This window comes from Hermetia illucens, chromosome 7, assembly GCF_905115235.1.
Source record: "Hermetia illucens chromosome 7, iHerIll2.2.curated.20191125, whole genome shotgun sequence".
In the NCBI taxonomy this organism is placed as follows: Eukaryota; Metazoa; Arthropoda; class Insecta; order Diptera; family Stratiomyidae; genus Hermetia; species Hermetia illucens.
In genome coordinates, this window is record NC_051855.1 from 12624821 (window position 1) to 12647325 (window position 22505).

The 22505-nt window shown below is 44.2% G+C and overlaps 3 protein-coding genes across 3 annotated transcripts; 2 read left to right on the forward strand and 1 right to left on the reverse strand.

Moving 5' to 3' along the window:
• Positions 1 to 1902: 1902 nt before the first annotated feature.
• Positions 1903 to 4262, reverse strand: LOC119660853 (stress-associated endoplasmic reticulum protein 2). Its single transcript, XM_038069748.1, has 2 exons — positions 3825 to 4262; positions 1903 to 2850 (listed from the first exon to the last, which is right to left on the reverse strand). The coding sequence occupies exons 1-2, from the start codon at positions 3906 to 3908 to the stop codon at positions 2740 to 2742; spliced, it is 195 nt and encodes a 64-aa protein (XP_037925676.1). The 5' UTR covers positions 3909 to 4262; the 3' UTR covers positions 1903 to 2739.
• Positions 4263 to 6179: 1917 nt separating this feature from the next.
• Positions 6180 to 7611, forward strand: LOC119660862 (coatomer subunit epsilon). Its single transcript, XM_038069757.1, has 2 exons — positions 6180 to 6835; positions 6894 to 7611. The coding sequence occupies exons 1-2, from the start codon at positions 6180 to 6182 to the stop codon at positions 7423 to 7425; spliced, it is 1188 nt and encodes a 395-aa protein (XP_037925685.1). The 3' UTR covers positions 7426 to 7611.
• Positions 7612 to 9017: 1406 nt separating this feature from the next.
• Positions 9018 to 21000, forward strand: LOC119660890 (leucine-rich repeats and immunoglobulin-like domains protein 3). The gene is made up of 10 exons (XM_038069816.1): positions 9018 to 9694; positions 15218 to 15702; positions 15772 to 15843; positions 15906 to 16115; positions 16183 to 16326; positions 16386 to 16526; positions 17842 to 18536; positions 18646 to 18957; positions 19043 to 19324; positions 19428 to 21000. Exons 2-10 carry the CDS (start codon positions 15344 to 15346, stop codon positions 20561 to 20563), a joined length of 3351 nt encoding a protein of 1116 aa, XP_037925744.1. The 5' UTR covers positions 9018 to 9694; positions 15218 to 15343; the 3' UTR covers positions 20564 to 21000.
• Positions 21001 to 22505: the final 1505 nt, after the last annotated feature.

The window sequence follows — 22505 nt, forward strand, 5'->3', positions numbered from 1 at the left end:
ACGGTTATCTGCCGAATGAGGCACACTGTCTCTACCGGAGAAGGAGGTTGAATCCAGCCGAGGTGGCTGCGGGCTTCGTAAAAGCCACTAGGAAAGAGCTTTATAGGAGATGGCAGCAACGGTGGGATAATTTCGAAAAGGATCCCGCGTATTGAGAGATGGGTCTCGGCGGAAGCATGGAGAATTAAATTACCACCTAACGTCGTTCGTTACGGATACGTTACGCACGGTGGATACAGAAAGTACTTGCATCGCTTCGGAATGGATGAGTATCCAGACTGTCCCGAATGCGTCACTACACGCTAGGACCCAGAGCATGTTATGCTCCACTGTCCGAGATTCGTGAATGAAAGAAGCAGGTTAACCGAAGCCCTCAACGCATTTATCGGACTCCATAATTCCATGGAGATGCTGAGGTCCACAACAAAGTGGAGTGCGATAAAGCGATACAGGAGAAGCTGAGGGAACTGGAGTGAGCTCGGAAAGCGCGACGAACGCATGACTTAGTTGCGCTGGTGTAAACCAGAGCCCTCCTCGCGAAGTGGGGGTGAGAATCCCACGCATTGGAGCGTATTTTTAAGATTTCCGCCTCCACCCATTAAAAAAAAAATTCCTGGGTCTGGGTGCCTGAAAAATTGCCGAAATTTGGAGGAATCTCGGGGAAAACTTTAAAGGGTACGTACCACTGCGTGCACGAGTCATGTATACTCCCAATTTCCAAGATATTGAAATTCTCTTAGACAGAATTAAGGAGATAACACCACAAATGTAACCAAACACTTGAAACAGTTTTATTTTATTTGAAATTTTGGAAATGCAATAGAACACTTACTAAACATACTATACACATTCCAAGCTACCAATCCTTCTAGGCTAGGAATACCACACATATAACACCTCAACCGAAAACATTAGAGTCAGCATTTAGTAACTGTAATAAATAGGATCTATCTAACGAAGAAGTCAGCTGCAGTCAGATTGTAATTATATCATTTTTTGCTGCTCTTTTTGTCGCTCAATGGATCTAAGCCCATAAGTCGCGTATACATCGTATACCTTATCGGCCGTGGCGGACAACACTTCCAGCACCCCGAGTCCACGCAGGTTAAGATGGTGCGGGTGCTCTCCAGGAGCCGCTTGAACCAGAGGGCCTTCACCAACTTAAAGCCAACCTTATCCCGACCCAACTGCCTTATTTCTAGAAGCAGCTGTCTGGGAGTACGGTCATCTAGCGTTAGCTCATTCAGCAAATAATTTAGCTTCGCTTCTTCCCTCACTGAAAGCCGTCGTATGAGGTGCTCCTTCAGCCGGACGTAGGAGTAATCCTCCAGAACGTCTGAGAATAATACAATGGTCTTTTCGGATGTGGTTAAAACGCTTGGTGTCGAGAATACGCCGGCACCCTGACCGCGACAGTTCCTACCGGGGAATCGCACCTTCCACGCTTTTTCCCCTCCCGCAACATGATAGCCAGACTAGTGAGTGGAGCCGAGGCGGAGCACCGGAGCAAACAAACAAAAACTCGAGAAATTCCTACGCGTCCAAAACCTATTCCTGGTAAATTTCGGTAAAACAAATTCAACTTTTAATTAATTTTTTAAATATTTTTCTTTTATTTTTTTTCTCTTTTAATTATTACTATTTACATGTTCAGTTATAAAGATGTCGCTTCATTCACTTCATTCTGATAATTACACAATATATACTTGATTTTCTTCAAACGAAAAAGACAGTACAAAAGAAAAATCTCAAAAATGATTTTACAGACAAGAAAAAAATAGACACAAAAAAGTAAAAAAAAATTCAATCCAAAGAGACAATTGCTTGAAAGCTGATCCTGTTGTTGCGTAAAAAAAGACAGGATCTGTTATCAAAATAAACATTCTGGAAGTGTTTTTTTTTTTATTATTTTTAATCGCAATGTTCGTTCGTCTTGCTGGCAATCGTTTTTTTTTTTAATATTATTCTTTGTTTTTAAAAAATATCCGGAATGTTTTCAAATAGATGTTTGTTGTTGGCATGAAGTTATTTGCAATTTTAGGTTAAATAGTATTTCAGAAACAGGTTGAGAATACGAAAAACAATTTACACAAAACTATTGAGGTATTTTTACTGTAACTTAAGGAAGAAAAATAACACGCTAATATCAGCCCCAGAAATATTGTTTTCGAAGATGTAAATTCTCTGCAGTTGGAAATGTATAAAATCAGCACAAAAAAAAGGTGTACCGCAGTCTGAGTCTGTGAGTTTCTATGCGTTGAATTAATTTTCGGTGAAACGAGGCAATCGAATTTAACGCCAGTCCATCAACTCTTGTTCAAATTTGCGCCTATGCACCTGTAGCTATGTTCAAACACCCATAAATGCATAGAGATATTTTGAAATACGCACGCTCTGTGGTTCGGAATTTATTATTACAAAAAAACAAAAAAAAAATGCCACAAATTAGGAGAAAATTCTCTGAGTTTTTCATAGAAATTACGGCTTATTTGTTCGCCTCACTGTAAACTTATGTTCGATTTGTGAATCGTATGCCCTCCGAGTTTCAAGATTTCATTCATATTTCCAGATCCAAATTGCTGTATTACCGTCGATTCTATTTCTTCATAATTAATCTTTAGATATTCACTTGTCTCCTCCATTTTTCTTTGAATTTTATTCATCAACCTATCATATTTTATCTTAATATTGTTGTAAAAAAAACGTCAACAACAATTTATGTATCTCATAGTCAGCCTTCTACGCCACGCGAATGGATTGAATGATCTGGAAAATTGCCGATCCGCATACAACGAATAGGAAAAGTGCCAACAACCATGGTCCAACCGGATATTGATTATCTTTATTTTTCTGTAACGGAATTTGAAGGTAGAAAAGCATGGATTAGTATCAATTGGCTTCACTAAATGCAGAGAGTACTAAATCTAAGGACTGAGGGTCAATCTAAGAGCGCGACACACTATCCTCGTTGGGGTCACCAAGCCATCCTCATGTCCCCACTTTGGGGGTCCTAAACTTTCTCAATGTGCATCTACGTATCTGACTGACCGAGGTTAAAGATAAAACAACAAATTACTCGCTGCCACGCATATTTCAATTCAATCCTCGCTCATAATCTCGCTTGATAGTAACAAAAAATCAAAATCGTGGTAAACAATGCCGTGGAAAAGCGACCACCGATAATTTCGCTATACCTTATTTACCGTTCACTGGCTGCGATCGAGCGCTCGACAGTCTGACCTTTGTGAAACGAGATTACAATCTGCTGCGTGCCGGTGGCTCTCTTTCTGGAATTGCCACGCAGGCGCTTGGGACTTAAGTAACACAAATAAGATGAAATCCGCCCAGTGATTTTCAGGACTGTGCAGCATGTTTTTGTCAGAATGCGGGGTTGGTGAGGACTCCCCACAAGTCAGCATAGTGAACCGCCATTCACTAGGCCAATTACTTTCTCCGTAAATGCAGAAATCGCCACCGAGGCTCCGATTGTCGTCTATATCAATGTTTGCAAAACAAAACTCGTCAGAGTTGGGACGGGTTGATTTCATGCGGAGTTTGGATGAGGAAGTGTAGCGTGGCACTTTCTCCTTCAATCCCGGAATGCGTCCAACAGTTACACATTCGAGTATGCTCCTCATAACAGTGGCAAACCAAAAATCTAGACAGGGACATCCACAACCAAGTGACAATCCTTAACCCAAAAGCAAATCGGGGGAAAAACGCCAAAAAGGATTTGATTCCTCGCTTATGTCCTGCTGTCTTCCTTCACTTTAGACTCAACTATTACCTAAGGAGCCCAGCATCAAACTTAATTGTAAACTTACCGAGGATTTAGGTACGTTGCCACGCATAGTCACGTATTTGCTCGCCTTCTCGTTTGCGATTCGCATCCTTTGTTTTGGGGCCATAATCACGCCTTACTTTATATCCCGGGTTAATTACAGAAAACTCAAAACTCTGCCACTAGGACGGCTTCTAGTTTTTAATTCACAATTACACGCTGGGTACCGACAAAAACCCTCTTTTAAGCCGGAACTTTCAAACACTTGCCAATCACACGATACAACTGTTACCACAGGAGCATGTACAAGGACCCGGCAATGGGAACAAACGATCAGTTCAACTTATCAAGTCTTATTATGTACTGGCTCAACGGAACCTAGTCGCGATCGTAAAAGCAATGTTGGTTTTGAGACCCTCCTACGTTTATAAAAAAAAAAGTGCTTGCGAGAAAGCCACGATGACACGATCCACTGACACGTTGCCGATTGTTTAGTTGGCCCAAGCTGTCAGTTTGGGAGCGGGAATATATATGGAAAGCATTGCCAGGTGAAAGCAGTTCAATTGGAAATTAATTCGAAGTTAACTGCGAGAAAGCGAAGGCGAAGATAACCCGAATGTTGCCACGCAATCAGTTTTCTTTCATATCTGGCTTCGATGCTTTCATTAATTTACTAAATTTATATAAGAGCACAATGAATTTAAAACCTAAAATAAGGCATTTTTCCGAAAATAAGACTAACCTAACAGAATATGGTATTTGTTAATATCGAACGCTAGCATTCCGTCGTTAAAGCCTTAAACCGGCCACAAACTTGCAACTTGGTTGCTAATAGACTCCCCCGCGTTAAAAAATGACTATACGTCCGCCGAAATAGTAGTTTCACCTGTCAAATTACCATATCCGTTAAAAAAAATCAATTCGGAATGCTCCTTTATTAATTATAATGGTTTAAAAATTGAATTCTTACAAGGCAGAAACAGGTTAATTAATTTTGATTGTCTTAATCTAGATTAGGTAAGGAAAATAACGTGCAGGAGGGAGGGGGGGGGGGGGGAGATTGACTGCCAGAACAATGGCCCTACGCGGTTAGCCTCTGTGAAAGTCCAGGGAGGAGCTTTGATAAAACGAGGGGATGAAGGAGAAAAGGGGGAAGGCGTGATGGTTGTGAGGAAAATTACTGGAAATAATGGGAGAGGGGGGATTGACTGCCAGAACAATGGCCCTACGCTGTTAGCCTCTATGAAAGTCGGGGGAGAAGCTTTGATAAAACGAGGGGATAAAGGAGGGAAGGGAGGCGTGATTGTTGAGGGAAGAATTACTGTCCGAGAAGAAAGCCAGCCTTGACACGAAGTGCCTCTGCCCGCGTAACTATGCATTGGGCTTGGCTAGATTTTTTTATCAGCGGTTTAGGGTGGGATAACGCGACAGCATGATCATATGCGGAATTATGGGGCAAACCACCCCGGAGAGGTCGCAGGAAGACCATTGTCGTTGGAAGCAAAGGGCGGGTGGGGGGCTGCCTGAGTTGTCGTTGACGTGGAGGAAGATGTTAAAAAGTTTGGGGCCTAGAATAGATCCCTGAGGGACTCCTGAATTTACCGGGAAGTCGATGGAGCGAAGACCGTCGAAGCGCACGTTGCAAGTTCTATTGGAGATGAAGTCCCTGAGGATTCTGATTGGGGGGGGGGGGCAATTGGACTGAATTAGTTTGTAGAGCAAGCCCTCTTTCCAAACTGACTAAGACGCAGGCTACGCTGCAATGCCTATTTTCCAGGTGGTTGAGGATATGATCTTGCAGATACAGGATTGCTTGCTCGGTGGATCTGAAGAGGGGGGGGGGGGGGGGGGTAGAGTCTGCCTTGTAATGATGATGTAAGTAAGGCCTCCTTCTTCCAGGGAGCCCAGAAGGAGTCACGCAGGTTGCTGAGTAGCCTCCATCGGTTGTTGATGGACGTACGCTATTCTGGGTCGTTGTATGGTTCAGGAGAACACAGCAAAGATTATCCAACTAAAAAATGGGCCGGCGTTAGGACCACAGCGCTGTTGGGGTTTGAATTGAGTGGGCAGAGGGGTCTCGAGCTTAAGCACCGTTGACGTTTGAACTGAGTGGGCAGAGGGACCTCAAGTTGAGATATGCTTCGATTTTTGCAACCAGCGTTGATAGCTCTTCAAAGCTAAGAGTGAGATCTCCTAGAGGCCGTAAATAGGTTGAGCGCGAGATGGTATGAATGCCCCAGTCTTAGTCTGACGGGTCAACGTACTCTTCCTATCTGCATTAATGACCAAACCATCGAAAGCGTCGATCAGGTTGTATATCTAGGAATCCTAGTTCCTGGCGACCATTTTTTATATTTTTGTATGTTTGCATAGTGTTCGTGAATAAATATATATCATAATGGATTCAAAATATTACGTTCTAATAAATTATTCGAAAATACGAATACATCCCAAAAATTCAACGCAAGATGGCGCCTGTCAATATCGAAAACGTGTGTACACCCACCGAAAACCGAGTTGTCGTTGCTCCGCTGTCAGTCAGACACGTCATTATTTATTTTCTAGTCCGGTCGTTCTGCGCTCGTATATTTGTTATAATTTCCAATTGCCGGAAAACGTTGATTCATTTTCACGACTTCCTGTAGAAAATCTCTTACCCAATAGCATCCAATCAGACAGAATCATGGACGACACATCGAACGCGTTGCTTTTCGATGCCCGGAATTTCTATTACATCGGAAATTTCATGAGTTGCATTAACACGGTTCTGCCGGAGCAAACCACCGGAACACCGGATCTTCTGGCTTATTCGTATTACTCCTATTTGGCCATTGAATCGGCGCGTTTGATAAACAGCGAGATTAAGGAGAACAATCCAACAGCTTTGGTGGCGTTCCGGTATTTGTATGAGTACTTGGAAAACCCGGAAAAGCGTGAGGAAATCACACAGTTTTTCATTAACAAGCTCCAGGGCGACTTGGGGGATACGAACATTTGGCTTATGACCGGAGCAATTGTGTTTTGTCGCGAGGAACTCTATGAGAACGCATTGAAGTGAGATGAAAACCTGATCAACGTCGATTTCTGCAAATTCATTGCTTCCTTTTTTTAGAGTACTCCAAGGTAACGATGACCTCGAATGCATGGCTCTATCCATCTACTGCCTCTTGAAGATGAATCGCATCGACTTAGCCAAACCAATCCTAGCTAAAATGCAGGAGAAAAGTGACGACGCGACGCTAACACAACTGGCGCAAGCCTGGATTGGAGTTTTAAGCGGTGGCGATCAACTCCAGGATGCCTATCATATTTTCCAGGAGTTTTGCGACAAATATTCAGCGACACCACTCCTGCTCAACGGCCAGGCAGTTTGTCATATTGGCCAGGAACGGCATGACGAGGCGGAAGATGTCCTGAAGGAATCCTTAGCCAAGAAGCATAACGATTACGACACGTTGGTTAATTTGATTGTTTTGTCACATTTGACGGGGAAAAGTGCAGAAGTTATTGGACGTTATGTGGAGCAATTGAAGCAATTCTATCCGAACAGTGGATTTGTCACGGATTATACGAAAAAAGCAAGCGAATTTGATCGATTGTGCCTACAGTATCAGGAGTCAAATAAAGTTGCGCCATTGTATTAAGTTTCGTTGGGAAATTGGATTTCCAAATGATGAGAGAATCAATAAAATCCATTCTCGTTATATTTCCAAAATAGTGTTTAGGCGACGAGAAAATTTGTGGTACTTGAAAGGCGATTTTTGTTATAGGAAATATTGTGACCCGATATCATTAGGGATCAATAAAATCACGAGTAAGGTTGAGAGTGAGTTCATTATTTGTGTTTTGTTTGCTCTTTATTCAGTTGCTTCGGACCTTCTACTCAATTTGCTTCGCTTTCGGACGCTTTCTCTACGCGAATTGGAGGAAAAGTTCTGGGCCACCGCCACTGGCCAACAGCTGACCTCCTATTCCGTTGATGCCTACCATAGCACAGAGTAACGACTGCAGATATCCATCATTCGGCTTAAACGCATCCTACTCCAATCAATCAACCTGCGAAGCTAGGCTAAAACGTGTAATCCCCAAATTCGATGTAGGGGTAGGTAGGTGGGTATCAGTGGCCGCTCCGAGGAGCTCAATTAGTGCTTTGGTGCGCCGTTTTGATGCCGCAAACTCCTAAGACCGTGACTGCTCTTATGAGAGCAGTGAGGCAGAGTCCAGCCGGCTCGGATCTTCAGAGCCAGCCTGTAGCATTTACGAAAGAAAGCAGCTTCGGCCCCCGACAGCCGTCAGCGGAACACTGACTGTATTCGCCGAAGGACTGCCAAGAGCAGAGCCTTGCTTGGCCAATCCGTCAGCCCCCTCATTACCCTCTATGTTTCTATCCCCGCGAACCCAGAGGAGAGTGACCTTGAGCATGTCGCCCAGGCGGTTGAGAGCGTCTCTGTACTGCCCCACCAGCCTGGAAGATGAAAATTATTTGAAGTGACCTCAATTCCACGACTTGTTCGAGCAGATGGTGCATAGCCAGGCTACTAGCAATTGCCAAAAGCTACGGTACCTAAAGAACAACCTACAGGGTGAAGCAGAACGCCTCACCAACTATGACGCCGCCTGGACTTTGCTGCAGGGTCGCGCTTCTTCTAACAACAGCCTTCCTGAATCGCCTCTTATCTCAGCCAACCTCCTCTAAGGAGTGCCTGTTGGGTCTGAAGAACATAAGCGTTTCCACTAGTGTTAGTGGAATCCAGTCTTGGTGCACCTGCTCCTTTACAAGCTAGACAAAAGCCACGGAGCAAGGTGTTACTACCTCCAGAGAACTACAATGCTTGGAGGCATTGCTAGCGTTCGTCAGCAGCAGGTTCCAGGCTTTGGAATCAATCCAGGACAAAATCAGACCCTCATCTCAACGCCAGGCACTGGCAGCCTCCACATCCAGTCTAAAGGGAGGCTGTGTCGTTTGCGAAAGCCATCATAGGGCTACCGCTTGCACTATATTCCTAGGAGCTATCCCTGCAGAATGGCATAGTCAAGCAGCGCAAAACTATCCACGAATTGTTTATCTACCAAACATAAAAATAATACATGTAGCAGCTCTGGGGGGCTCTGGGCTCTGCATGATTGCTTCCCGGCAAATTTAATTAAATTTTTGCAGGCACTGTACCATTTCAGACACGATTACATCAAATCTGTCAACACTAACGAGACATTCAGCTAGTAGTCGGCGCCATTTTGACGTTTCATACTTAATAAACAAGTTCCCGACGTTGTTTTGCCTCCCTTTCGTCGCTGTATGTTTACGGTCGCGTTTCATCCTACAAAATAATCCTCGTAAAGTTCCCGGATTCTAAATTCAAATATTGCAAAGCATAAAGAAAACCCCTGCCATCTAAAATGATTATAAAATTAATTAAAAAGTGATCGGATCGAGATAATATCGGGTGGGAACGCGTGTGACTGACGCCCACGCATCGAAGCGACGAGCGAGCGCCACCGTTTCGTTTCGACAAATCATACGTACGTGCGGCGTAACTGCATGACAAATAATTGTGTCAGCCTCGGGGGTGGACAAAAACGGAATCAGGGAAATTGTTATCCAAAGAAAAACAATTTTCTTGCGCGATCGCGAACATGTTATGCAAGCAAAGAGCAACCTGCAATTGTATGCGAAGGCGTCGGGTGATCTCTGCAAAAAGGATGTGTCGCATTTGAGTGTTTTTATGGAAGTTTGTATGTAAATTGCGCCACTCGAATCGATGGACTGTTGGATTTATTGTTTTGACGCCGCAAGGGTGGCCGCCACCGGCTCGGTTGTGTTGTTATTGTCAGGCTATCGGGGGATGGTGGAGTGAGTGAAATTTTTGGTGATTCAAGGAAAATATAACTTGGCCGGTGGTAGTTGCAGAAGCGGTAAGTCGTCTTTTCATTTTATAGTTTCATTTTCACCAGGCAGAGAAGCAGGAGTTTACCATATTCTCATAAATAACCATAAACAGTTGTTCCATATGAAGATGCAAACCACCTCCCCATCCTCAGAGAACTAACCAGGAACCATTTGTCACATTACTTCAGGCTTGTCCCCGAATTCTCCCGCCTTGCGGAGCTTTCAAATCAGAGATTTCCTTCCATCAAACGTTAGGGAAGAGGAGGAAGGGAACTGTCAGCTCAAGGAACCCCGGCCATCCAGCCCCTCCACTGGCCAAGCTCTATCTTCTTTGCAACGAGAAGAACCTGGACGTAATGGGCGACACCGCTCCACCTGCCAGCGCTCCTTAGCATCCCCTCGACAATGTTGTCTGGAGAGAAATCCTCTGTAAGCTACCGACGATTCCCATCCCACCTTTCACAAGAAAAAAGGTGTGAGGGGCGTCGTCCACAACTCCATCACAAAACACATAATCAGGAGATCGGACCTTTCCAATCTTATGCAGGTAAGACTGGAAACCTCCAAGAAATGATGGTCCTGGGGGTTTAACGTGAGTACCTGCCATGTAGGCATAATCCCACGGTCCCCTTTGGACACGGATTGATTTGGAGACCACAATCAGAGCCCCGCCAGCAGGCTCAGCATTCATAGCAATGGATGCATCTCTGTCGCAACTAAGGGGTACCTCACCCGAGTTGTACAACGCGACTCCACGCTTGAGCTCCAAGGAGCTCTGCCTGCTATGTAGGCATAATCACAACCACCATGAACTTCGCACAAGGAGGCCAACCGCAAATAACCGGTACGGGAGCACTTCTTCCAGGAATTCTCCTGGAGCATATGCTCTCAGACGGCTTATCCCGGTTCCCATGAGATGAGTCCCTTGCAGACCCGGATCTGATCGCCCTCCTCGAGTACGTCGGGTCGGCGCCCCCCATGGGAAACGAAATGGTCAGTCTTATCATGTTTCCGCCACAGCCACGCTCCTAAGTTGCTAATGAGCCAGGCAGTCCACCTGCCCCTTGGCTCATTTTGCCAGGAGAGTTGCCACTCGGTAAGGATACGTTGACGTTCTTCACGGGCGCCCATCTCTTTTAAGTTCTCGCCCTTACAGCGGTAGATAGCTTTACGCTCCTTGGCAAGGAAGGCAACGGGGATCACTCCCGCAGTCACCATCGATGCCGATTCTGAGACAGTGCGATAAACAGACGCCACTGGTTAAGCTTCCCGTCTCTGCATTTGAGCCAGGCGCTTACGATGTACCTCCTTGTCAGGGACATGAGCTCATGCCTCCGCGTCATAGAGCAGAACCGACTGCGTTGCTCCCATAAGGAGATGTCTCCTAGTAGATATAGGGCCCCCAACATTCACCATTGGCCAACTCAAGACCAAGACTACAGCTGCAGTCCTGTCCGCTGTAGTGTAAAAGCCCACCTTTGAGTCAAGAATCACTCCAAGGTACTTTACCGCTGGTTTTGTCCCGACCCGTTTTCTTTACGCCTGTCCAATAGTGAGTCCGGCAACAAGTGCCGCAACGTCGTATGCATAACCGACTAGGCGCGAGCCTCAGCAGACTATCGTAGGAAGCGTTCCAGAGGTCCCGTGCTAGGATGGGTCCCTGTGCTACTCCCGACGTGACCTCAATCGTCTCTGACCCTCCAGCGTTTCATAAAGCTGGGAGCGGTTCGTCAGATAGTTAGTCAATATCCGCAAGAGATAGTTTGGCACGTAGAAAGTATAGCGTGCCTAAAATGTATTTCCATCTTACGGAATTAAAGGCGTTTCTGACGTCAAGCGTTACGAAGAGCACCGCTCGTCGAACGGCGTCCACGACTTGCATGAAAACAGTGGATCTCCCTGCTCTAAAGCCCAACTGCCTTGGGGACAAGTCTTCGGTAGCACGTATCGTTTCAGCGAGTCTACTAGTGTGGTGGTGTGAAGACGGCAACACAGGGTCGCTTTTTCCTTTGCCACCTTCCAACCTCTTTCAGGCAAGCGTTGAATACGCCGAGCAGGAGGTCTGGCAGATTTTGGAATACCAGTTTGTATACCTTTGCTGAAATACCGCCAACCAGAACTCGCCATTCGTGCACCAATGACTCCGACGCGAAGGTTACGTCTGGAATGTTTCCCTCTCACGCTGGGCGGTGGAACGTTGGAGTGGATCTGGTGTTTAAAACTACCAGTCCTGTTCTGGCCGCCATTTCCAGAATTCGTTTCCCTCTGGAGTCTAGGTGAGGTGTGCTCCATTCAAGTGCTCTGGCATTGAAGTCATCCCCGAGCAGGATCGGCCCATCTGTGCCTAAGATAGCAAAGCGAACTGCCTTAGTAACTGGTGAGCGGTTGCGCTCCGATGCCTATTGATTTAGAGGATGCGAATCGTGTTGACCGCGTCCTAATTCTTTCCAGTTCTGCTCTTAAGACTAGACATCGCCCCTAGGCCACTGTGCGCGCAACGCTCTCATCAGACGCGTGGCGCTCCCACTTTCGTTGCAGGTATTCACTTTATGGCCTGCCTGATCGCATTTACGGCATGTTGTCCAGAACGTAACTTTATTTGTTGTCCTCGGGCGTAGACTTCTGCTCCGCTATTTTCGGGTTTGATCTTGTAACGAATTACACTGAGGACTTCCGCAGAAGTCTTGTCTTCTCTCGTCTTAATAAACAGAGTTGGCGGTCTAGTCCTCCTCCGTCTCCTCCACTTTCTCTTTTGAGCCCTGGAGAGTATCTGCGTGAAGTCTCCTTCAGATGCCCCTTCCTCTTTTCGTTTTTCTCCCCAGTTCGCTTTGCAATGGGCTGTCTGTGATTCGTTTGGCGCTCGAGTGTTTTCATCGGGAGGCGCGGTTGTTTCTGCTTCCCGCCGATTTTCTCTTACTCTCCATGTTCGCCTCTAATATGAAATTCTGTCCAGGAGCTCCAGCAGCCCGTTTTTCATCCCTTTGCTGACGTTGTTCTGGAGGAACGTCGCTGATGGCATACGCTTCACAACTGCCGCGCTTTTATTAATAAACCTTTCCTCTTCAACTTTCCCCAGAGTACTCGACAGCGCTTTCATTCAGCTTATATCCGAAACCATTTGGTTAGCTTCGGCAGTTTCCACTGTGCCTCTTTCCGCAACTATAGCACTGCGGGGTACTGTTTGGGTTCTCGTCTCCGTTGTCGCATCACTTTGCGAGACTTCTCCTCAATTGGTGCATCTCGGTGTCTCGTCGGGCATTTCAGCCCTTGCTGCGTCCTTTGCTGGGCGCAGGGGTGAGTGACGCATTTTCGTGCTGCGTATAAATGTAGCCAACTCACTCTCCATTCCCACTATCTCCTCGTTCGTTTTGTTTGCGTTCGCTATTCAATTTTTTTCCCAGCGCATTGGGTGCAAAGGAGCGGGCCGGGTCAGGATCGGGTATACCGCCGGGGATAAAGCCCCTACCCCAGTTCCCAGAGGCCTGACCTATGATCAACTGATCCCGGAATTCACGGACGGATCAGAGCACAGTCCTGGCAACGCGGTCTACTAATACCGGTTCAATGCACACTACTCGACCAGGGCCCCGAATGGGCTGGTTGCCCATTTCACGCCTCAACTATAACCACCAACCCACATCACCCCATCGGCGTGTATCGGTCATTAGCAGTTCGCTCTTCACAGAGAAACTTTCTCAAAGTTACTTCGTACAAGTGATCGATGTTCAACTTAGGGGGGTTGCAGTTCCCCAACTCTGAGAATTGGCGGACGCAACACGTAAGCGACCATCAGATAGTGATCTCTTTCGAGGTCGTTATCAGTGCCCCTTTTGTTACGCAGATCCAGAGGACAACTCCTAAATCTACTGCCGGCCGTGAAGTGGTCCATCTAATTGCTCGTACGACGTCGGTCAGTTTAAACCCAACTGACCTGTTGGAACAATGTGCCACCAATGATGAGGCGGTGAAAGTTGCGGAAATCTACAGGCATCCCACCATTATGTTTACGGTCACCAAGACCATGCATTCAGATCACTCATCACGATCACAATGTCCACTTTAGGAACTTGTGGGATTCAGGGCATCGTTTAACTTCCCTCTATCATTCGCGAAACTCGGTCAGTGCAACGTAACATGCTCCGAATCCTCGGGCGACGCATTCGGGACAGTTTGGGGACTCATCCAATCCGAAGCGATACAAGTACCTCCTGTATCCAACGTGTCCCGTACGGAATTGCGTTAGGTGGAAATTTAATTGTCCATGCTTCCGCTCGACCGATCTTTCAATACACGGGATCAGCGTATGGGTCTAGCGGCCTTTTACAGAATTACCCCACTGTTGATACCATCTTCTGTACATTTCCTTCTTAGTGGCTTTTAGGAAGCCCGCAGTCACTTCGGCCGGATTCACTTCACTTCTCCGATAGAGACAGTGTGCCTCATTCGCTAGAAGATCCAAGGGAATCATCCCCGCGATGACACACTGCCTCACCTGACACGGTCTTATATGTACTGCACACCCTCAACGCGATTAGCCGGTATGCCGAAGTTACCCTTCCCTGGTTCACTGTGTTATGCAGTGCGCGTTTCCCTACGTTCTCACCTAATTCCACTTGCCCACCCCCAAGAACCGCATAACGCATCCACCGAGGGTTCTCTTATTCGCACGAAGGGGCGCGCCTATCAGCACTAATCAGCAACGACATATCAAGCCAGTTGGTGTGGAGTTGTCATCAGGTGCTGCTGAAACTTGGCCGACTGAACGAAAACTTCCTGACGTGGGTGCAGGGCATTAAACAAATGCTGGTAATAAGGAGGCTGACAGACTGGCTCGCTAAGGGTTCAGATCCATTGTCAAGTCTATTCTGAAGGGTGAAATTGCAAGGATTCACGCAGCTGTGTGGAGAAATTCGAACTCTTGTCGGCAGGCGAAAATCCTTGTGAAAGAAGCTGGGGCGGCAAGAGCGGCATTTTTGTTGTCCCTCAATAAGTGGGACATGAAAACTCTAATAGGGCTTTTAACGGGACACTGATCCTTAAAGAACCATATGAAAAAGATCCGGGTGGAGGCTTCGGCTATTTGCAATGAATTTGAGGAGGAGGAGGACGAGACCACCCTGCACTTCATATGCTCAAATGAAGACACCTTGGTATGGTTTTCTTTAACGAAAAATTTGCACACTTTCTACTTCTGGGAAGCCATTGGATATGCGATTTACGGAGGTATTACAATGGGCCTAACAAAGGCCTGAGTGTTCGGAGCTGCGGCTCCGTCCCCAGTAATCTAAAAACTAAACTAACTCAGTACCTTTCTGTCATATGTTTTGAATGTATAACTTTTTCGCTTTTGACCATACTGACGCCGATTCCTGGCTGGCGTAATTTTTCATTTTTCATTTTCATGTTGTTTTCTGTAGGATTCCTACACTTTCTTTTCATCCCAGCATGTTCCTCATCAACTGCCATTTTGAACCAACGTGTGATGAAAGCTTGAACCTTTAGCCCCTTTCTAGCCTTCTCAGGTTTAACTCTTTGAATTTACTTCACAGAAACTCATCGAACTTATGTTTCATCCGACCTTTGAACTTCTACAAAACCTCAACCGATTCATACGCTATCACCAGTCCTTTCGCTTAAGAAAGGACACGTGATCAATCGCAACTACTCGCAACAGTATGATTATCCTCCTTTGTTGGCTAGAAATTTTCAAAAGCGACGCTGTACCTGTAACATCTTCCACAAAACTTGCCTGCCTGCTTCTTATGGGTTTTGTTATAACAATAAATGGCGTGGATTCATCAGAGCGTCGGTTACCTAATGTTCAGCTACAGTTAGACGGCAAAACATCGCAGACGGACGGTGAACATCTCCTAGTGGATCGTAGATCACTTGCGGAACCTACAGTTGCGCCCGGTGAAGGATCAATCGGATTGAATTTTTGTGCAGCGCCATGTGCATGTTTGGATGATTACTTTGAATGTAAGAGACAAAATTTGCGACAGGTCCCGCCCCTACCTAAGTGGGTGCAAAACTTGTAAGTTGTACAGAAAATTGCGGAGTCGAATTTTTTTTTAGGAGATAAAGATGAACAATTAAATTTCAGAGAACTGACAGGTAACAAATTGGATGATAGTGTCGAGGATTCGATTAAGGATTTGTCGTCCTTAAATATTTTGTAAGTCATTTTCAATGGTTCTTAGCAGGAGACATGACTATACCTTCTCCAATCTTCCTTAGAAACCTGAAAAAGAACCATCTTACACGTATACCTCAGTTCCATGGGCTGGTCTCTTTGGAAAAGCTGAATTTAGCGCATAATCGTATTCAAATTATTTCAAAAGAGGCTTTGCTTTCGTTGCCTTCATTGCGGGAAATCGATTTGGGCAAAAATCGCATTAAGAGCATCCTACCCAGTTCATTTCCTATTGGAAATCAGTTGAATCTTTTGTAAGTAGAAGATGCAATTATTGGCAGAGAGGTCATTTAACTTGAACCCTTTATGGACTTTTATTAGGAATTTAAACGGAAATCAAATTGATCATATTTTACCGGGAGCGCTTGATAATCTACAAAATCTGGTTGAACTGCATTTGAGTCATAACCACTTAGCTGAGTTGCCGCATGAAGTATTTAAGTCACTGAACGTCCTTAAGAAATTGTAAGTTTTGTCGATTATACCTTCGCTCTATGCAGCACTGATTCCATTGTGTTTGACAGGGACATGAGTTATAATAGCTTGAATATCTCATGGGCAATTTTCAAAGGATTAGATCAATTACGAGTATTGAAAATTCGTGCGAACGGAATTGAACATCTTCCCGACGGAGTTTTTCAGGCTTTAAAATCAATTGCGGTGATGTAAGTAGTAGACTTCAAGGCTTGTATTAGGTTGTTCCACATGAAATGGCCGATTTAGCAATCAAGTGAAGTTCGTTGCGATTTTGCTGTATCAAGCCATCACCAGCTGACGCTGTTGGGGTCGGATAATGAAGTATAAATACTCCTACATTTAATCAAGGAGTCATTTCAGTTTTGACTATCGTTGGGATAACAGGGAATAGAAAGGAAAAAAAGGATGGAAGAGAGCCAAGAACGTATATTTTTTCTGTATGAGTTCAAACTCGGTCATAAAGCAGCGGAGGCGGACAGTAACATTAACAGCGCATTCGGACCTGATACGGTAAGCGAACGAACCAGACGGCGGTAGTTCAAAAAATTCCGGTCAGGCGAGGTAAACCTTCAAAGTGAGCCACGTGGACATCCAGGACCATCGATTGACAACGACGAGCTGCGTTTGCTAGTCGAATCCGACACACGTCAGTCTGTGGGAGACATTGCAGAGAAACTGGGGCGTACACTATTCGACAGTTTCCTGGCACTTGCAACAATTTGGAAAGGTGAAAAAAAATTGACAAATGGGTTCCGCATGCCCTTACGGAGCAAAATATTGCGCTTTGAATGGAAATTTTGCAGTTTTTTTTCTCTCCCGCAACAGAAGCGATCTCTTTTTGCAATCGTCGTCGATCAGCACATAGCCTAGATTCTGATGAGCCACCGAAGGATATGCCGAAATCGAGCCTCCATCCGAAGAGGGTAATAGTGACTGTTTGGTGGTCTACAGCTGAAATTTACCACTATTCTTTTTGGCACCTGGCGAAACGATAAATACACAGAAAGACTGTGCTCAACTCGAGTAAATGTACCAAAAGAATTGAGTATACAACAGCCGAGATTAGTCAGCAAAGATGGTGTGATATTCCTTCACGACAATGCACGACCCCATGTATCCAGAACAACGGTTCAAAAGTTGAATGAATTGCAGTATAGGACTGTCTCATTCACCATAGTCACCGGGCCTTTGGCCAACTGACTACCACTTTTTTTTAAGCATTTGGTTCTTTTTTTTTTGACGGAAAAAAACAATTTAGGATTGAACAGGCCATCAAAGCTGCCTATCCAACACCTGAAAAATGGACGAACCCGGCATACATACTCTTGTATCTCGCTGGGAGAAATGTTTTGAATCGACTGGCATCTATTTTGTTTAATTAAATAAATTTTTGTAAGCTTTACAGTGGTTTCAAATTTTAGTACCCAATCGGCCATTTCATGTGGAACAACCTCTAATAGTTCGTAAACTGGGTTTATATTTCGGGGTTTTTTTTTTCAACAGTGAATTGGATTCAAATCGGATAACAAACCTAAGCCGCAGTGGGTTCTTTAATCTAAATACTCTGACCACCTTGTCTCTATCCAATAACACCATCCGAAGTCTTGATGTCGACACTTGGGAATTCATCCAACAGTTGACTTTGCTTGATTTATCCGCGAATCATCTGTCGGCAATATCCGGTAACAACTTCAAATGCTTGAGCAAGCTTAGGAAACTCTACCTCCAATATAATCAAATCAAGTATTTTGCTGATAAGGTGTTTGAATGCCTCCACAATCTGGAGTACTTAGACTTGAGCGGTAATCATCTATCGACAACAATTGAAGGGATTCCTGGTCCGTTTACAACGCTCACGAAACTTCAGACCTTACAATTGAAGGAGAATGACGTGAAGTCGATTAACAAAAATGCATTTCTGGGACTAGATGCCCTAGTGTATCTCAATCTAGATGGGAACGACATCACGACGATACAGTTCAATGCATTCGAGCCACTTAAGCGTCTTGAGAAGCTCGTTATAAATTCAACACATTTCGTGTGTGATTGTAATTTGCAGTGGCTCCATAATTGGTTGAGTGCCCAGAAAGCTGAACATCACGATGCAATTTCTGATCAGGTGGTGGTTTGCAGCTACCCCCCGGAAGTGCAGGGACGAAATTTACTGTCGTTACGTGAGGATCAGGATTTCATGTGCAGTAAGTATTCGCTCGATCTGTAAACTTTCATGTTAAACAAATCATGGCAGCATGTGGTCCTGCAATTGTAACGCTCAACAGTTACCAGTCTTCCTTCTTCGCTATCTAGATGAATCACCGAAGCCCCGTTTGATAAAGGAGCCGAGCAATCAACTCGCAATAAAAGGGACAAACGTTACACTTGAATGCACCGCAATATCATCAGTAGCTGAACCAATGTTTTTCCAATGGCGTCGGGATAATATTGATATAAAAAGCAATGAAACTGAAACTAAAATACAAGAGCTAAACAACAATACAATTATGACGAGCTTCTTCCATTTGAATGATGTAAATCGCGAGCATAATGGAAAGTATCAATGCACAGTTACAAACAGTTTTGGATCAGCGTATTCACAGCGATTTAAAATCACAGTAGCGAGTATGTGTTTTGATTTTACCCTCTCCCCCCCCTATCCAATCCCAGTATCTTAATTCATGATAATTTTTACTATTTCAAATAAAAGGCTATCCGGGCTTTGGACGTACACCAAACAATGTAACTATCAGTGCAGGCAATACAGCTCGTCTTGATTGTTCTGCATATGGTGAACCTATACCACAAATTGCCTGGCAAAAAGACGGTGGTAATGATTTTCCTGCTGCTCGGGAACGCAGGATGCATGTAATGACCGCCGATGATGCATTTTTCATAATAAATGCAAAGCCATCGGATATGGGAGTGTATACATGTACTGCAGAAAATCCAGCGGGAATTATTAAGGCAAATGCAACACTTACAGTTCACGGTACGCGTTTAACAACAAAACACTTGATCTTATCCATATTTTTAACTGAAATTTTCACATTTTCCTGTTTTCCTTCGTTTTTTTTCTTCTCTTTTCTCAATAGAAACTCCTGCCTTCATGAAACCAACAGAACTGCGACAAGAGATCATTGTAGGTAAGTCATTCGTCCTTGATTGTTTTATTCGGGGGTCCCCGCGGCCAGAACTACATTGGTATAAAGATGATAAGATGTTGCATATGAAGGAGAGATTTTACTTTGCTGCCGATAAACAATTGTTAGTTGTAACTGATGCCGAGTATGCCGACGCCGGGGTTTATCGATGTGAAATAAAAAATGAATTAGGGGCAGCCTATCGATATTTGACTGTAAAAATGACAAAATCTATTTCAAAAGCTATCGTCAATGGGGACGAGATGACTGGTATTATAATTATTACGATTTTTTGTTGCACAATTGCTACTTCTATCATTTGGGTTGTTATCATTTATCACACTAAAAAAGGAAATGAGTGTAATAACAACAATTATGTGCGTAATGCTATCGACATGAGTGTCAGCCCTCAAATCACGCAATCGATGAATTTACAGTCGCGATTCCTTTTGCAACAACAACAGCAAGTTGCTAATAGTATGGGAAATGATGATCTAGCTATTGATATCTTACATCCATTGCCGAACGGCAGCTTGCCATCAAATCATAAAGACATCGATTATACTTCGAATAAATATTCTGGTACGGGAGTGTCGATGAAAATAAGCCAGAGTGTTGATGATGTCAATACAAGTGATTCACATTCGAATTGCAATAATAATCCAACAACAGATTCTTATGAACTTGCCACCTATAATCAAAAACAACAAATGGTTCCACTGATAAATTCTGCCTCGCAAAGCCAGCACGCATCATCGCCAACATCACCTTCAGTATCGCAACCTTTCCCTTCTTCATATGTTGCTACATCGTCTTTTATGAAGCCACGAGCAACTTCACTTCGATTAGGCAGCAGTAATAGCGACGATAATAGTATAAAACAAGCATCACTACGTAATAATAGTGAGAATTATCATAATCATATTTCAAACTGTAACAGCCCATCGTGTACAATGGAACAAACATTGTCACTTATTCGTAGTAATGATAGAAATGTTCGTAACGGTTGCGTACGAAATGATGGTATTCCTATTTCATCTAATCTTAGTAATAATAATTCTCCTAGTATTGCCACCAATGGAAATTGAGTGTCTTATGTAAATGCGGTTTGTATTTAAGCAATGTGCAGATGTGGTTCTTTTGTAGATGTAGATATTTTGCTTTGTGTTTCATAATATTCATTTCGTTTGTATTTGGTGTAACAGCTTTAATTCAATTTAAGTTATTACATATATCATTTGCATGTCAAATTAACACTCCTAAAAATGAAATTAACGCTTCAACAAATGAAATTAACACTTTAACAAATGAAATTAACGTTTTAAGAAGTAGAAATAACGACGTTTCAACACAAATACAATTCCCAACTGAATCAGGTCCTGGAGCCTATCTTCTTGTAAATCATCTGCCAAACCTTCGCGTACTTGTCCCTTCATTTTCGAAAAAAAAACCTTTTCAATTGGTAAAAATATTAGGCGAAGACGGCTTTACGGTTTCTTACTAGGGCAGAGGCAAATCGTCAGAGGTTGCTTCACCTCTGCTCTGGGAGCAGCGTGATGGAAGCGTCTGGCAGATGTTAAATGCTCCTTTAAATATCTCGCTGAACACGACATGACTGCGAAATATATTGAACGTAAATCCGCCCATACTTTTGGGCAGAACTGAACATATTTTGTTTAAGGATTAAGGGGTCCTAAGTCCGCATCCACTTGATGTCGGACCGGACCAAATGGGGAGCAACTTACTCTCTCTTTTTAAGCTCCACGGATTCCTCGTTTAGGGCTTCGTATCCAAACTTCAAAAATATTAACCGAAGACGGCTTTACGGTTTCTTACCACGGCAGAGGCAAATCGTCAGACGTTCAGACGCCCTAAACGATGGGTTCGTGGACCAAAAAAGGAGGGAGTAAGTTGCTCTCTGGTCCGACATGAAGTGGATGCGGAGTTAGGATCCCCTCAATCCTTAAGCTTTTCAACTGGGTTCAGCATTGGAGAGTATGGAAGCAAAAATAAGATCAATAAACCCCAGGTTCTCCAACAATTCCCTGATCAAAGCAGAATCTTTCGCAGGTTTCACTCATTATTATTGTATAAAGGGGTAATTTCCTCGCTCTTCATCGCGGTAATGAGTGTCGCATTGCGGGCCTGTACTATCGGCAGTACTACTCAGGTTTGGGTGTTCTTTTTAAGGTTTTTTTGTAAAACAAAACCTTATTAAAGCCGGTTTACTGTCTGTCCATTTTTCGCTCCCTACATGAGGATGGACGATTCCCTAGCCTACATAAGGGACGAAATCTATGAGCGATACTATGACCGTCTGGTTGTGGATAAAAAATAGGTTACGGGGCCGGAAAGTCTATAAGGGCAATATCTATGGTAGAAAAAGAAGACGAGACAGACCCTGTCTGAGATAAAGCGATGGCGTAGGTCAGGACGCCAGACAGCTTTTCGGGATATCGAATTGGTGGACCTCGACGCAAAACCGGAATGTCTGGAGTTTTTTTTATTAAGGCAGGCCTAGTCCGGATACCGATTGTTGCGCCGTCGATGATGATGATTCAAACTATGAAATCCCATACATACAAATTTATGTGCAGTTAAAAGGGGGGGGGGGGCTCCCAATACATTTGAAGGGGGGGATGTAAAATTGTTTTCGTCAAAAATAGAAATGAAAGGTTTCAATTAGTATTTTCCGCAGCTGGTAGTTTTGACATTTGTTGAAGAAGTGGGGAGTGCGGGGGGGTCAAAATTAATCATTTCTTTAACGGACGCATACATATAAAAGGGGAGTGTAAAAAATTTGTTCTTCGAATATAGTCATGTGGGGTATCAAATGAAAGGTCTCGATTAGTACTTTTCGAAGCCGGTCTTAGTTTTGAGATTTGTTGAAAAGACGGGAAGTGGGAGGGGTGGAAATTGATGATTTCTTTAACGGACCCATTCTCAGAAAGTACCTAAGCGAAAAATTTGTTGAAATGTTAATTTCATTTGTTGAAGCGTTAATTTCATTTCTAAGAGCATTAACTTAAC